The 12,951-nt window shown below is 39.0% G+C and overlaps 1 protein-coding gene across 1 annotated transcript in view; it reads right to left on the bottom strand.

Moving 5' to 3' along the window:
- LOC134318684 (tyrosine-protein phosphatase non-receptor type substrate 1-like) overlaps positions 1 to 12,951 on the bottom strand; it is an 89,540-nt gene extending 76,589 nt beyond the window's left edge. Inside the window, exons 1-2 of the mRNA XM_062999622.1 lie at positions 12,894 to 12,951; positions 10,634 to 10,975 (exon numbers count right to left, since the gene is read on the bottom strand). Of these exons, the coding sequence (XP_062855692.1) occupies positions 10,634 to 10,975; positions 12,894 to 12,951 (400 nt within the window). The remainder of the gene's footprint in view (positions 1 to 10,633; positions 10,976 to 12,893) is intronic.

Genomic DNA, 12,951 nt, shown 5'->3' with positions numbered 1-12,951 from the left:
CCTAAGTTAGCTTACTTAAGCTAAGTTCTCAGATATTTGATCTATCAATGATTAATGACTCCTATACAAGGCAAAACAAAAGCAACTTATCACTGCAAGCATACTTTTTTGGCTATGGTAAAACAAGTGGTGACCAGGGGCTTTCAAAGTAATGAGGCATGCCAGATCGAGACTGAAAATCGCTTAAAGAAAATGCTGTATTATACCGTAATTTTAAACCGTGACGATTCAGTTATAAAATCAGGATTAGCATTAGCTGGCAAAATAGTTAGCTATTCAACTTACACTATCAAGCTGCTAACATTTAGCTAGGTTCAGTCTACATATAACCTACTTTCTTAGCAAATGTTTGTAATTTTTTTTATATTTGTCAAGGACACTTTTAACAGGTAGCAAAACAAAACTTAATTAAGATAACAATTATCTTCTTAATAATGAACCACAGGAGAATTATTGGAGAATTAATGCAGACAAGCAGCTTTCAATGACAGTTGAGCAATTATTGAAAAAATAATTTCAATAATTGTACTAACTTAACGCAACAGCTAACACCTGTTGGTTTGCCTTACTAAACAAGAATTAGCATTAGCAAACCAGCCAGCTCTCACATTCAAAGCCAGCAAAAATTTAATTGTGTAGTACTGGTTTTCTTAGCTAGACATCTAATCTGTTAATCAATCCAAAATTCCCCACACATCAAAACATCAATTTATTTTACCGAGGCAGCTTACCTGATAGACAGTGAAAGAGTGATCCTGATGGGTTTTGAAGACAGGGGCATCTGACCGTAGGCGGGGCTGAAGACGGCTTTGAGAAAATACTGTTCTGTACCGTAAAAAGCTTTACTGGTATTCTACATCGTCAAAATACGGCAATACTGTGAATAAAGCATTGTTATTCACAGTATTACCATATTTAACAAAAAACAGCATCTTACTGTTGCAATTTGCCTGTATTTTTACAGAATTTTTTTACAGTGTAGTGTCTCCTAAAGATATGCACAACTAAGATGCACAGGAGGTGTCTAGGAGCCTTTCTAATCAGACACCTGAACCACCTCAACTGGTTCCTCTCCACAAGAAGGAGAAGCGGTTCTACTCCAAGCTCTTGCCAGATCGCTGAGCTCTTTATTCAGTCCTAGAGAAAATGCCCAGCAATCTATAGAAGAAAACTTATTTTGACCACCTGTCTCCACAATCAATTTTTTTTTGGTCATTACACAAAGCTCATGACCATAGGTTGGGTTTGGGACATAGATCATTAGGTAAATTGAGAGCGGTGCTTTATGGCTAAGCTCCCTCTTTAACAGTACTGTCTGCTACAGTGACCACATTACTGCAGACACTACACATAAGCTACAGTCAATATTAATCCCTCTTCTCAATACTCATGAACTAGACCCCAAAATATCTGAACTCCTTCCCTTGAGGTTGGTTCTCACACCCTACCCAAAGAGAGTGTGGCAGTATGGCGAAGGGAAGGGCAAATATAAGGTTGTAATAGAAGGTGTTGCGACAACGCCACCTGGGGTAATCTCACCCACAGGAAATTCTAAGTCTTTAACTTTTAACATACAAGATCACACAGGTTCGATAATACTACGGGGCAAGAGACGGTTTTCAATTTAACCACAACGGCTTTATTACACATCACAAACAGTTAATAAAAAGACACACACACAGTTATCCAACATAAATACCAATAACTTCGAAGAAAGGATTGCTGGGGCGTACCAGGCGGCCAGGGCAGACCAAAGATATCAAGAATCTATTAAATCAAACACTGTGACACTACACTCACCCTGCAAAGAAAGAAATGTGAAGAAAAACCACCAGCAAGGACTGGACTGCCGCCTGAGCCACAGCACCTAACCAAACACACAAAAACACAATCACAATATACCAACACAAACTATACCAGACTGGTGCGAAAAGAAACAATTAAATGACAATACAAATATACCAAAAACTACATAAAAATATAAGCTAATCAATTACATTTAACACATAAGACATGTTAAAATACCAGTAGAATGTCCTTTGACTAAAACCCATCGGCCATTTTGAAGACGTAGCAATGCGCTGTGGATTATTAATTCCTTTTACTCAGAACGGACACATTCATTAGCCGCCACCACGACTATTCAGCAACCCAGTGTTATTACAAAGCGAGCTGAAGTAATAACTGTTGTAACAACAGTGAACTTACCGGCAGACAGGCAAGCACACCCAAGAAGGGCTTCCGGTGGAGCGATGTGTTCCCCCATGGCCCCTGCAGCCAATTACGCTATAATGAGCAAAAATCGCGTTAAACACGCCCGTTTTCCACACACAACAGCGGGAGGCTAGCAGAATGCATTACCTGAATGGAGAAGATCGTGCACCTGAACCGGCCACGCCAAACAGATCACCACCACCGGAAGGAAACGAAGGAAGAGAAGCGACAGGTGTATCCACCCCTCTATTTATCTAATGATGCATTATGCCGCCCCTCAAGCCTACAGTGGGGCCAAAAAGTATTTAGTCAGCCACTGATTGTGCAGGTTCTCCTACTTAGAAAGATGAGAGAGGTCTGTAATTTTCATCATAGATACACTTCAACTATGAGAGACAAAATGAGAAAAAAAAATCCAGGAAATCACATTGTAGGATTTTTAAAGAATTTATTTGTAAATTATGGTGGAAAATAAGTATTTGGTCAATAACAAAAGTTCAACTCAATACTTTGTAACATAACCTTTGTTGGCAGTGACAGAGGTCAAACTTTTCCTGTAAGTCTTCACCAGGTTTGCACACACTGTAGCTGGTATTTTGGCCCATTCCTCCATGCAGATCTCCTCTAGAGCAGTGATGTTTTGGGGCTGTCGCTGGGCAACACGGACTCCACAAATTTTCTCTGGGGTTGAGGTCTGGAGACTGGCTAGGCCACTCCAGGACCTTAAAATGCTTTTTACGGAGCCACTCCTTCGTTGCCCGAGCGGTGTGTTTGGGATCATTGTCATGCTGGAAGACCCAGCCACGTTCCATCTTCAATGCTCTCACTGATGGAAGGAGGTTTTGGCTTAAAATCTCACGATACATGGCCCCGTTCATTCTTCCCTTAACACGGATCAGTCGTCCTGTCCCCTTTGCAGAAAAACAGCCCCAAAGCATGATGTTTCCACCCCCATGCTTCACAGTAGGTATGGTGTTTACTCAGCATTCTTCTTCCTCCAAACACGACGAGTTGAGTTTTTACCAAAAAGTTCCATTTTGGTTTCATCTGACCACATGATATTCTCCCAATCCTCTTCTGGATCATCCATATGCTCTCTGGCAAACTTCAGACGGGCCTGGACATGTACTGGCTTAAGCAGGGGGACACGCCTGGCACTGCAGGATTTGAGTCCCTCTCGGCGTAGTGTGTTACTGATGGTAGCCTTGTTACTTTGGCCCCCAGCTCTCTGCAGGCCATTCATCAGGTCCCTCCGTGTAGTTCTGGGATAATTTGCTCACCGTTCTCATGATCATTTTGACCCCACGGGATCGGGGGAGATTATCAATGGTCTTGTATGTCTTCCATTTTCTTACAATTGCTCCCACAGTTGATTTATTCACACCAACCTGCTTGCCTATTGTAGATTCACTCTTCCCAGCCTGGTGCAGGTCTACAATTTTCTTCCTGGTGTCCTTCGACAGCTCTTTGGTCTTGGCCATGGTTGAGTTTGGAGTCTGACTGTTTGAGGCTGTGGACAGGTGTCTTTTATACAGATAACGAGGTCAAACAGGTGCCATTAATACAGGTAACGAGTGGCGGACAGAAGAGCTTCTTAAAGAAGAAGTTACAGGTCTGTGAGAGCCAGAAATCTTGCTTGTTTGTGGGTGACCAAATACTTATTTTCCACCATAATTTACAAATAAATTCTTTAAAAATCCTACAATGTGATTTCCTGGATTTTTTTTTCTCATTTTTTCTCTCATAGTTGAAGTGTACCTATGATGAAAATTACAGACCTCTCTCATCTTTCTAAGTAGGAGAACTTGCACAATCAGTGGCTGACTAAATACTTTTTGGCCCCACTTCTATCATCTATCTATCTATCTATCTATCTATCTATCTATCTATCTATCTATCTATCTATCTATCTATCTATCTATCTATCTATCTATCTATCTATCTATCTATCTATCTATCTATCTATCTATCTATCTATCTATCTATCTATCTATCTATCTAGTAATCGAAAAGTTGCTGGTTCAAGCCTCACCACTGCCAGGTTGCTGCTGTTGGGTTCTTGAGCAAGGCCCTTAACCCTCAATTGCTCAGACTGTATACTGTCACAGTACTGTAAGTTGCTTTGGATAAAGGCGTCTACTAAATGCCGAAAATTTAAACCTATCTCTCTGTCTGTCTGTCTGTCTGTCTGTCTGTCTGTCTGTCTGTCTATCTATCTTAAAATCTTAAAATCTATTGAACGTATTCTCCTAGATCCTTGGCATAGACTTTCCCAGGGTGGCCGAGATGTGTGATGCCTCAATAGTTGGCACAAACATCTGTTTTTAAAAATGGGAACCACCACTCAGGTTGCCAATTCAAAGGTACTGTTCCAGTAACATTATGATATAATAGAGGCGTGTCAGCCAAGACAGGCGCTCAGTACACTGCGAAGCTTTCCAACTACCTCATTGACTTCAGCCATGGAAATGGAATCTAATACCCCAGATGCATCTGATCCCACTCCTGTGAAAATGGCATGGTGGTGGTGTGTTAGTGTGTGTTGTGCTGGTATGAGTGGATCAGACACAGCAGCGCTGCTGGAGTTTTGCAAATACTGTGTCCACTCACTGTCCACTCTATTAGACACTCCTACCTAGTTGGTCCACCTTGTAGATGTAAAGTCAAAGACAATCGCTCATCTATTGCTGCTGTTTGAGTTGGTCATCTTCTAGACCTTCAGCAGTGGTCATAGAATGCTGCCCATGGGGCGCTGTTGGCTGGATGTTTTTGGTTGGTGGACTATTCTTAGTCCAGCAGTGACAGTCAGGTGTTTAAAAACTACTCATACCAGCACAACACACACCAACACACCACCACCATGTCACTGCAATGCTAAGAATGATCCAACACCCAAATAATACCTACTCTGTGGTGGTCCTATGGGGGTCCTGACCATTGAAGAACAACATGAAAGGGGGCTAACAAAGCATGCTGAGAAACAGATGGACTACAGTCAGTAATTGTAGAACTACAAAGTGCTTCTATATGGCAAGTGGAGCTAATAAAATGAAAAGTGAGTGTAGAAACAAGGAGGTGGTTTTAATGTTATGGCTGATCTGATATGGCTATTTATGAGCCTTTGTTTTCTTTGATGTTCAATGATTTGGTTCCGCATCTATATTTGAAATCCTTCAGAATGAGGCATTATGTATTGCTTGATCTTGCTTCACATTGCCAGACATGTCATGCCTGGTATGGTTAAAAAGATTGAACTCAACTGTCAACTGAATTTGGTTTACTAGCTTTATTTATTTATTTATTAAATACATATGGCTGTACAGTATTTTTCTTTCCATAAATACTTTTTCAGTAGTTTGATGATCTGAAACATATAAGTGTGACAAATATGCAAAAATAGAAGAAACTTGGAAGAAAGCAAATATTTCTTCACAGCACTGTACATACTAGTGGTGGGAAGATCGATCCAAATATCGACATTATCGATACCAATGTTGGTATTGGTATTGGATCGATACTTTAGTTTTTTTACTTTTTCTCCGCTACATTCAGCACGTTTCTCCCGTTTTGTCAGAAAATAAAGACCATGTCTGTACAGACTCCGCTCCTCTCACATCTTAATACATGCACACCTCACTCCTCCCCTCCTGCTCTGCTGTGTTTTGTTGTGGTACTGTCACGTTGTTATGTTGTTCAAATCCTAACAGACATCAGTACATTGGTAGACATTTGGAAGATTGTACGTTTTTGAATACTTTGCAGATACATAAATAGGTTTAATTTTATGGAAATAATAGTGTGAACTATACGTACGTAAAGTACGGACGCACCTTATACACATGAATCGGAGCATGCATAATGAGGTCTTTTGACTTTGTGCTTATAAATGTAGACAGAATAGCATTGATTTTTATTTTAAATGAACAAGGACACATGTATTTGGTCACTATTAAAATTTTACAAATGTATTAATTCAGCAAACACAACTATGCGTTAGTTGCTTTGTGATGATACACCATGGTGTTAACGTGAGAAAGTAAAGCACCAGAAACAAGAAATCGAACCACTTTAAACAACTGAATTTATTTACAACCCTCCTAAGAGCAGCTACATACAAAAATGTATGTATTACAATAATACACTTAAATGTCATGAAAATGTATTCAGATTTAGCAAGTTGATGATGCAGCTACCTTAATTATTAAAAGTATCGGTATCGATATCTGCGATACTGGCCCTGTATTTACTTGGTATCAGATCGATACCAAATTTTGCAGTATTGCACACCACTAGTACATACACTGTACATAAGTTCAAAACAGTCCTTTCTTCAAATATCAATTTATGGCACACATTTTCATATAAAATATTGTGTAATAGAGATAACTAGACATCAATTAGAGATCATGTTTTAACAGTTGAGTAAATAATTTCAGAATGCACACTTTTTTGAGGTTGTCCTTCAATTATTCTTCCTCTTTTAGTTTTTCTTTCACTGAAATGTAAGGCAGCATAATTCAGCTCCACAGCATTATGTCCCTGTGGAAATAAATGTTAAAAATCAGTGACAGCTGTGTGGATCATAGAACTGTGGTCATGTTTTTCTAGTTCTCTGTGTAAAACATACTGCTTACTATTAACTTAATTATTAGAAATAGACAAATTGTGCTGGCATCAAGCACCAGCGGAAAATTAGGCCACAGGGCGCTCATGTGGTGCAGCGATAAAACACACTAGCACAACGGAGCTGACATGTCAAACTCATTGGTTAGAATCTCAACCCTGCTACCGGCAGGCTGTGTGGCTACACAAACAATGATTAGCTTGTTGTTCATGGTTGGGTGCTGGACAGGATTCCTCATAACTGATGCAATTATGACTTCTGCTGGCTGATTGATGGCGCCTGTACAGAGATAAGGGATAACGGGATCAGGGTGTGGCTCTCCGTACACAAAACTGATCCACATATGAACTGGCCTCGTACAGGTGAAAAGATGCGGTCGGCTACTGCACATGTGTCGGAGGGGGCGTGTGTGTCACGGCTCTCCTTAGTTAGGAGTGGAGGTCAACATCATTAGAGAGGAAAGCATAATGCAATCAGGTAATTGGATATGACTAGGTTGGGAAACTGGGGAAAACTGGGAAAAAAACTAGACCAGAGTCTGGCACTACGGTTTAAAAAAATGCAGGAATTTTTGCAAGTTTGTAAGAAAAAAACAGTCATAACAGTCATATATATAACTATGAGTTAGAAGGTAACAACACTTTAATTATCTGCGCCTCCATGCCACCTTTGCTTGTCATATGAGGCAAAGCAAGAGGAAAAGATTCCATAACCAACTCCTCCAGCTAATTGCTTACTCCAACTGGGAATGTTTATTTGGGATCTAAGTAAAACAATGCATATTAGAAGAATGTAGATACAGTTCTGGATAGCCTACCTGATCAGATGTCCTCTCTGTCACAGAACCTTGAAAACAGAATTGTAAAAAAATGTTTGAAAATCATTAGGATCGATAAGTAAAAAGTAATTGTTATATGTCAAATAATTATCCTGGAATTAATTGTTGGTTGAAGCAATTACCAAAAAATAAAAAAGGAGCTTAAAAATTCAATGCCTGCAATGGGACAAATTTGCAAGTGGATTTTTTGCCTGTTCTTGCTTCACACAACACTTCTGCTGCTCATTAGTAAATGGTCCCTGTTGTCTCCCATGCCCTGGGCACTGGATATGCCATACCATGAAAGATGTTGGCTTTTGCATCTTTCACTAGTCCTTTCCATCTTTTGCACATAAAGTTTGATGTTCATTTTTCCCCAAACAAGTTGAAACATGGACTCATCTGACCAGAGAACATTTCCATTATCTTGTGGTCCAGAGAATTCTGTGTTTGTAAATAGAATTGCTTTATGGCTTTCTCTGCCTTTATAGGCACATTATTGTTCTGCCTTAATTAAGGATCTTGCAAATTAGGTTCATTTTCAAATTTTACAGGTCTGGGACTACACTTGGTGCCTCATGCCTAGTTCAAACTACAAATTTTTTGCCCTGATTTTCGCTCGGCAACTGGTCGGTGCTAAATTTGCCGGCTCTGGAGCAACTTGGCGTTAGCTCGGCGATCGAAACTCGGCTCTCAATCGCTATGTGTGAACCACTCAACAACTCGATCCGAGTGCTTGGCGACCAAAGCAAAATTTCTAGCATGTCAGATATCTGGATCTAAGTTGTCCGCCTGGCAATGAGTGCTATGTCGAACAACCAATGAGAATGCAAGATACAGTGTGAGGGGAAACACAGAAGAAGTTGTAAAAAAGTGGTACAGGGGCATAATATAGTTTATATCAGAATACATTGGTACACACACAGGTTTTACAGTATTTCTGACCTTATCATTCTCTACAAAACACAACACCAACAATGCATTGCAAAAAATATTTATTAACCTCCAACTCACTACAGAAAAATCCATGCTGTCCGCGTAGCCCAATCCACTCAGATTAATTTATTTTTTAATTTGCTTTTACGCTGCACATCAGCGCACAAACTTTGATTGCTCACTAATTGTTGACGTGCATTTTTGGACATGGTATCACTAAACCCCTCGTCACTTCTCGCATTTGTTTTCGTGACAAAACATAGTTCAGGAGACCAGAGAAGCTTGCCAGCGATTTCAGTTGGTGATAGATTGTGTAGTGTGAAACCCCCTATCACCGATCAGTCGTGTAGTGTAAAATACACACCGACTTAAAAGACTCCCGATTACAAAAGATCCAGTTGTGTAGTGTGCAGCGACTTGGAAAGTCGACTTAGAAAGTCATGTAGTGTGAACTTGACTTTAGTTATGTGTTGAAAAAGTTTAACACAAAAGGGTGAGGAGGGTGGTTATACCAAATCATTAGACCTGTTACAGTTTCACTTGCTGACTGCAAAAAAGAGTTTATTTATTTATTTATTGTTTGTTGCAGACAATCACATTTACATTTTTGTATATTTGTCGTCTACATTTGTGTAATAGTGTAATGCAGTATATTAAGCTACTTGTCCCTAATGTTGACTTACCTCTTGATTTTATGCAATTTCCTTTTTTACAGTCTAAAACAACTTGAGCAGCAATCACACATACACATACTCCCAGTGCTACAGCAAGGCAGATTACTGTGAGATTAATTGTTTCTTCTGTAGGAAAATAAAAGTCTATATGATTAGCATGCATATATTTTATATATAAACACAAAGTTTAAATAACCAAATATTATTATCATAATTATTATTCTAAATAAGTATTTTAATAAATCTTTAAATTAAAATATGGACTATTGGGTTGATATTCTGACACACATTCAAAATGTCAGAATGTGTGTGTTTGCCCTGTTATGCACTAGCTACCTTACCCATCTGATTGAGGAGAACAAAGCTAACCCACGCCCCCTCTGACACGTGGGCAGCAGCCATATGCATTTTGTCACCTACACTTTGACGAGTGCAATGCGGATCAGCACAGTGTACGGAGAGACACACCCTGACAGCACTCTTTTCCTGTCTCTGTGCAGCCGCCATCAATCAGCCAGCAGAGATCGTAATTGCATTAGTTATGCTGGCAGGCAGAGCTGAGATTCGATACGATGTATTCGAGATCCCAGCTCTGGTGTTCAGCGTGTGTTGTAGCGAATGAATTAAATATTGAGTGAAATTCAATTTAATTCTATTAAAGACACACCTATTGCATTTAAATGGAAAAATACTCCACCTTTACCAATGTTTATGAATATGAATACATCTTTTCTTACCCAGCTTTACTTTTGTTCCATTGCCAAAAATGATCCTTCCACACATGGCCACAGCACAGTGATATGTACCAGTATCATTGAGGGTGAGGATGTTCTTGGAGAAGTTGTACACACAGGTGTATGTAGAAAAGCTGGTCTTACACTGATGGCTGCTGTTGTGATGAGTGTAAATGATTTGAGGATGGGATTGTGGTTCAGCAGATCTGAACCAGAGCACTTGAAGTTCTGCTGTGCTGCTCTCAGACAGAACAGAGCACTGAAGATTTACTGATGATCCTGAAGCAGTTGAGTCCACCATGGTGTTCTGGAATACTGAAATGTTTAACTCATGCTTTCCTGGTAAACATGATACAGAGAATGTTTTATGGTTTGTTTCTTTATATACAATACATTAGTCTGAAAAAAATAACGTCTTTAATTTTCACTTAAATTGTCTATTAACCCTTTACATTTCATTTTTATTTATGTAATATAATTAAAAAAGCAGTATAAGGTCAAGTATGTAGACATTGTTTGTTAGACATGCAGCATCAGACTGTGATAGGTACAGTATGTTATCAGTTACCTAACGGTTTAATAAAATTAACAAACAACATTTTTTTTTATTTTAAATGTTGTGGTTGGTACTTACCTCTTACTGATAAAAATGTTCCATTCCCAAACAATGTTAAAAACTGAATAGAGCCACAGTAATAACTGGCTTCATCTGAAGGTTCCACGCTGGCAATATTTAAATGGAAGCTCTCTTTTTCTCTCTTTATATTGAACCTGGGGTGTCTAAAATCTTCTTCATAACTGGAATCCTGTTGAACTGAGGCAATTAAAGAAAGTCCTTGTTCTGCCGTTTGCTTGTACCAAACGATGGGACCAGTGTGATCCTTTTTTAGCAGAAAGCAACGCAGAGTAACATTATCACCAACAGTAGCAGTGATCACTGAGTCTGGCTGACTGACCCTGTTTGTCTGTGCAGGACCTTTGGACAAATGGAACAAAATTGTATTTAAAGTCTAATAAAGCTTAACAGTATGAATAACAACAAATATAGCCAAAAGTATGTGAACACCCCTCTTAATTAATGATTTAGCTGTTTCTGCTACATCCATTGCAAACAAGTTTATAAAGATATGTAGAATCCCAAATCAGAAAAAGTTGGGACAGTATGAAAAATGCAACTAAAATAAAAATGCAGTGTTCCTTACATTTACTTTGACTTTTATTTGATTGCAGACAGTTTGAAACCAAGATATTTCATGTTTTGTCTGCTCAACTTCATTTCATTTGTTAATGCACCTTTCAGGCCTGCAACACATTCCAAAAAAAGTTGGGACAGAGGCTATTTAGGGCGAATAATGAGGTAAAAAAAACTAAATAATGATGTGATTCCAAACAGGTGATGTCAACTGGTGATTGTAATCATGGTTTGGTGCAAAAGCAGCATCCAGTAAAGGCTGAGTCTTTGATGAGCAAAGATGGACAGAGGATCTTCAGCTTGTCAACAAATGTGTGAGAAATGTGTAAAAACAATGTACCTCAAAGAAAGATTGGAAGGGATTAGCACATTTCTCCCTCTACAGTGCACAATATCATTAAACTATGCAAGAAATTGGGAGGAATTTCAGTGTGTAAAGGCCAAGGGTGCAAACTTAAGCTGAACGCCCGAGATCTTCCATTCCTCAGATGGCACTGCATCAAGAACCGCCACTCAACAATAGCTGATATAACCACATGTACAAATGCCACTTTTAACCTTACTGTGCAAAAAAACAAGCCTTATGTTAACCATGTCCAAAAGTGGCGTCGACTTCTCTGGGCTCAGAGGCATCTAGGATGGACCATCACACAGTGGAAACGTGTCTTCTTTTCCAGGGACGTCCATGCATTTTTCAACAGACAATGTAAAACCACATGCTGCACACATTACAAAGGCATGGCTGTGGAAGAAGGTATGGGTACTGGACTGGCCTGCCTGTCCCCAATAGAGAATGTGTGTTGCGTTTTTTGTTTCAAAATTCTCCGATGACGACCCCGTCCTGTTGCACATCTTAAGACGTGTTTGCAGGAAGAATGGGACAAAATAAAAGCTAAAACACTAAATCACTTGTTATCCTCTGTGCCAAAACGTCTTTTAAGTGTGGTGAAAAGGAATGGCAACATTACAAAGTAGTAAACGCTTTAGTGTCCCAACTTTTTTGGGGGGAATGTGTTGTGGGCCTGAAATGCAGGAATGGATGTTTATTAATAAATGAAATTGAGCAGACAAAACATAAAATATCTCAGGTTCATTTTGTCTGCAATTAAATAAAAGTCAAAGTAAATGTAAGAAAATTTGTGTTTTTATTATTTGCATTTTCCATGCTGTCCCAACTTTTTCTGATTTGGGGTTGTAAATGTCATGTTTTAACACTGTGGCATTAGTTTAGGGAAATCCCTTTCTATTCAACATGATGCCCCTAAGCACAAAGCAAGGTCTATAAAGACATGAATTGACTAGTAGTGTGGTCTCAACCCAACTGAACACTTTTGGGATGAATTAAACTTATTAATCAGGCCCTCTCCTCTAACATCAATGCCAAATCTCAGTCTATTGACTAAACATGCACAAATCCCCAGATACACACTTCAAAGTCTTGTAGAAAGTCTTCCCAGAAGATCATATAAAAGCTACAAAGAAATGGCAGAGCAATTCAGTATAAATGTCCATGGTTTAAAATAAGATGTACAACATGCTCATGGTCAGGTGGTCCCAATACTTTTGTCCATATAGTGTATCTTTTTATGAATATAATTAGGTTTACATTAAAATAGCTATACAGTATAAGTAAACAATACAAGTAAACTGATTGTCATTAGTTTTCATAATAATAAACTGAATATAATCAGACTAATCAAACTTACAAACTTACCAACTGTATTAAAAAGCACCACTGTAATCCACATCAGCATCAACAT

Source organism: Trichomycterus rosablanca, chromosome 8, assembly GCF_030014385.1.
Source record: "Trichomycterus rosablanca isolate fTriRos1 chromosome 8, fTriRos1.hap1, whole genome shotgun sequence".
In the NCBI taxonomy this organism is placed as follows: Eukaryota; Metazoa; Chordata; class Actinopteri; order Siluriformes; family Trichomycteridae; genus Trichomycterus; species Trichomycterus rosablanca.
This window is presented reverse-complemented; position numbering and strand designations above follow the sequence as displayed.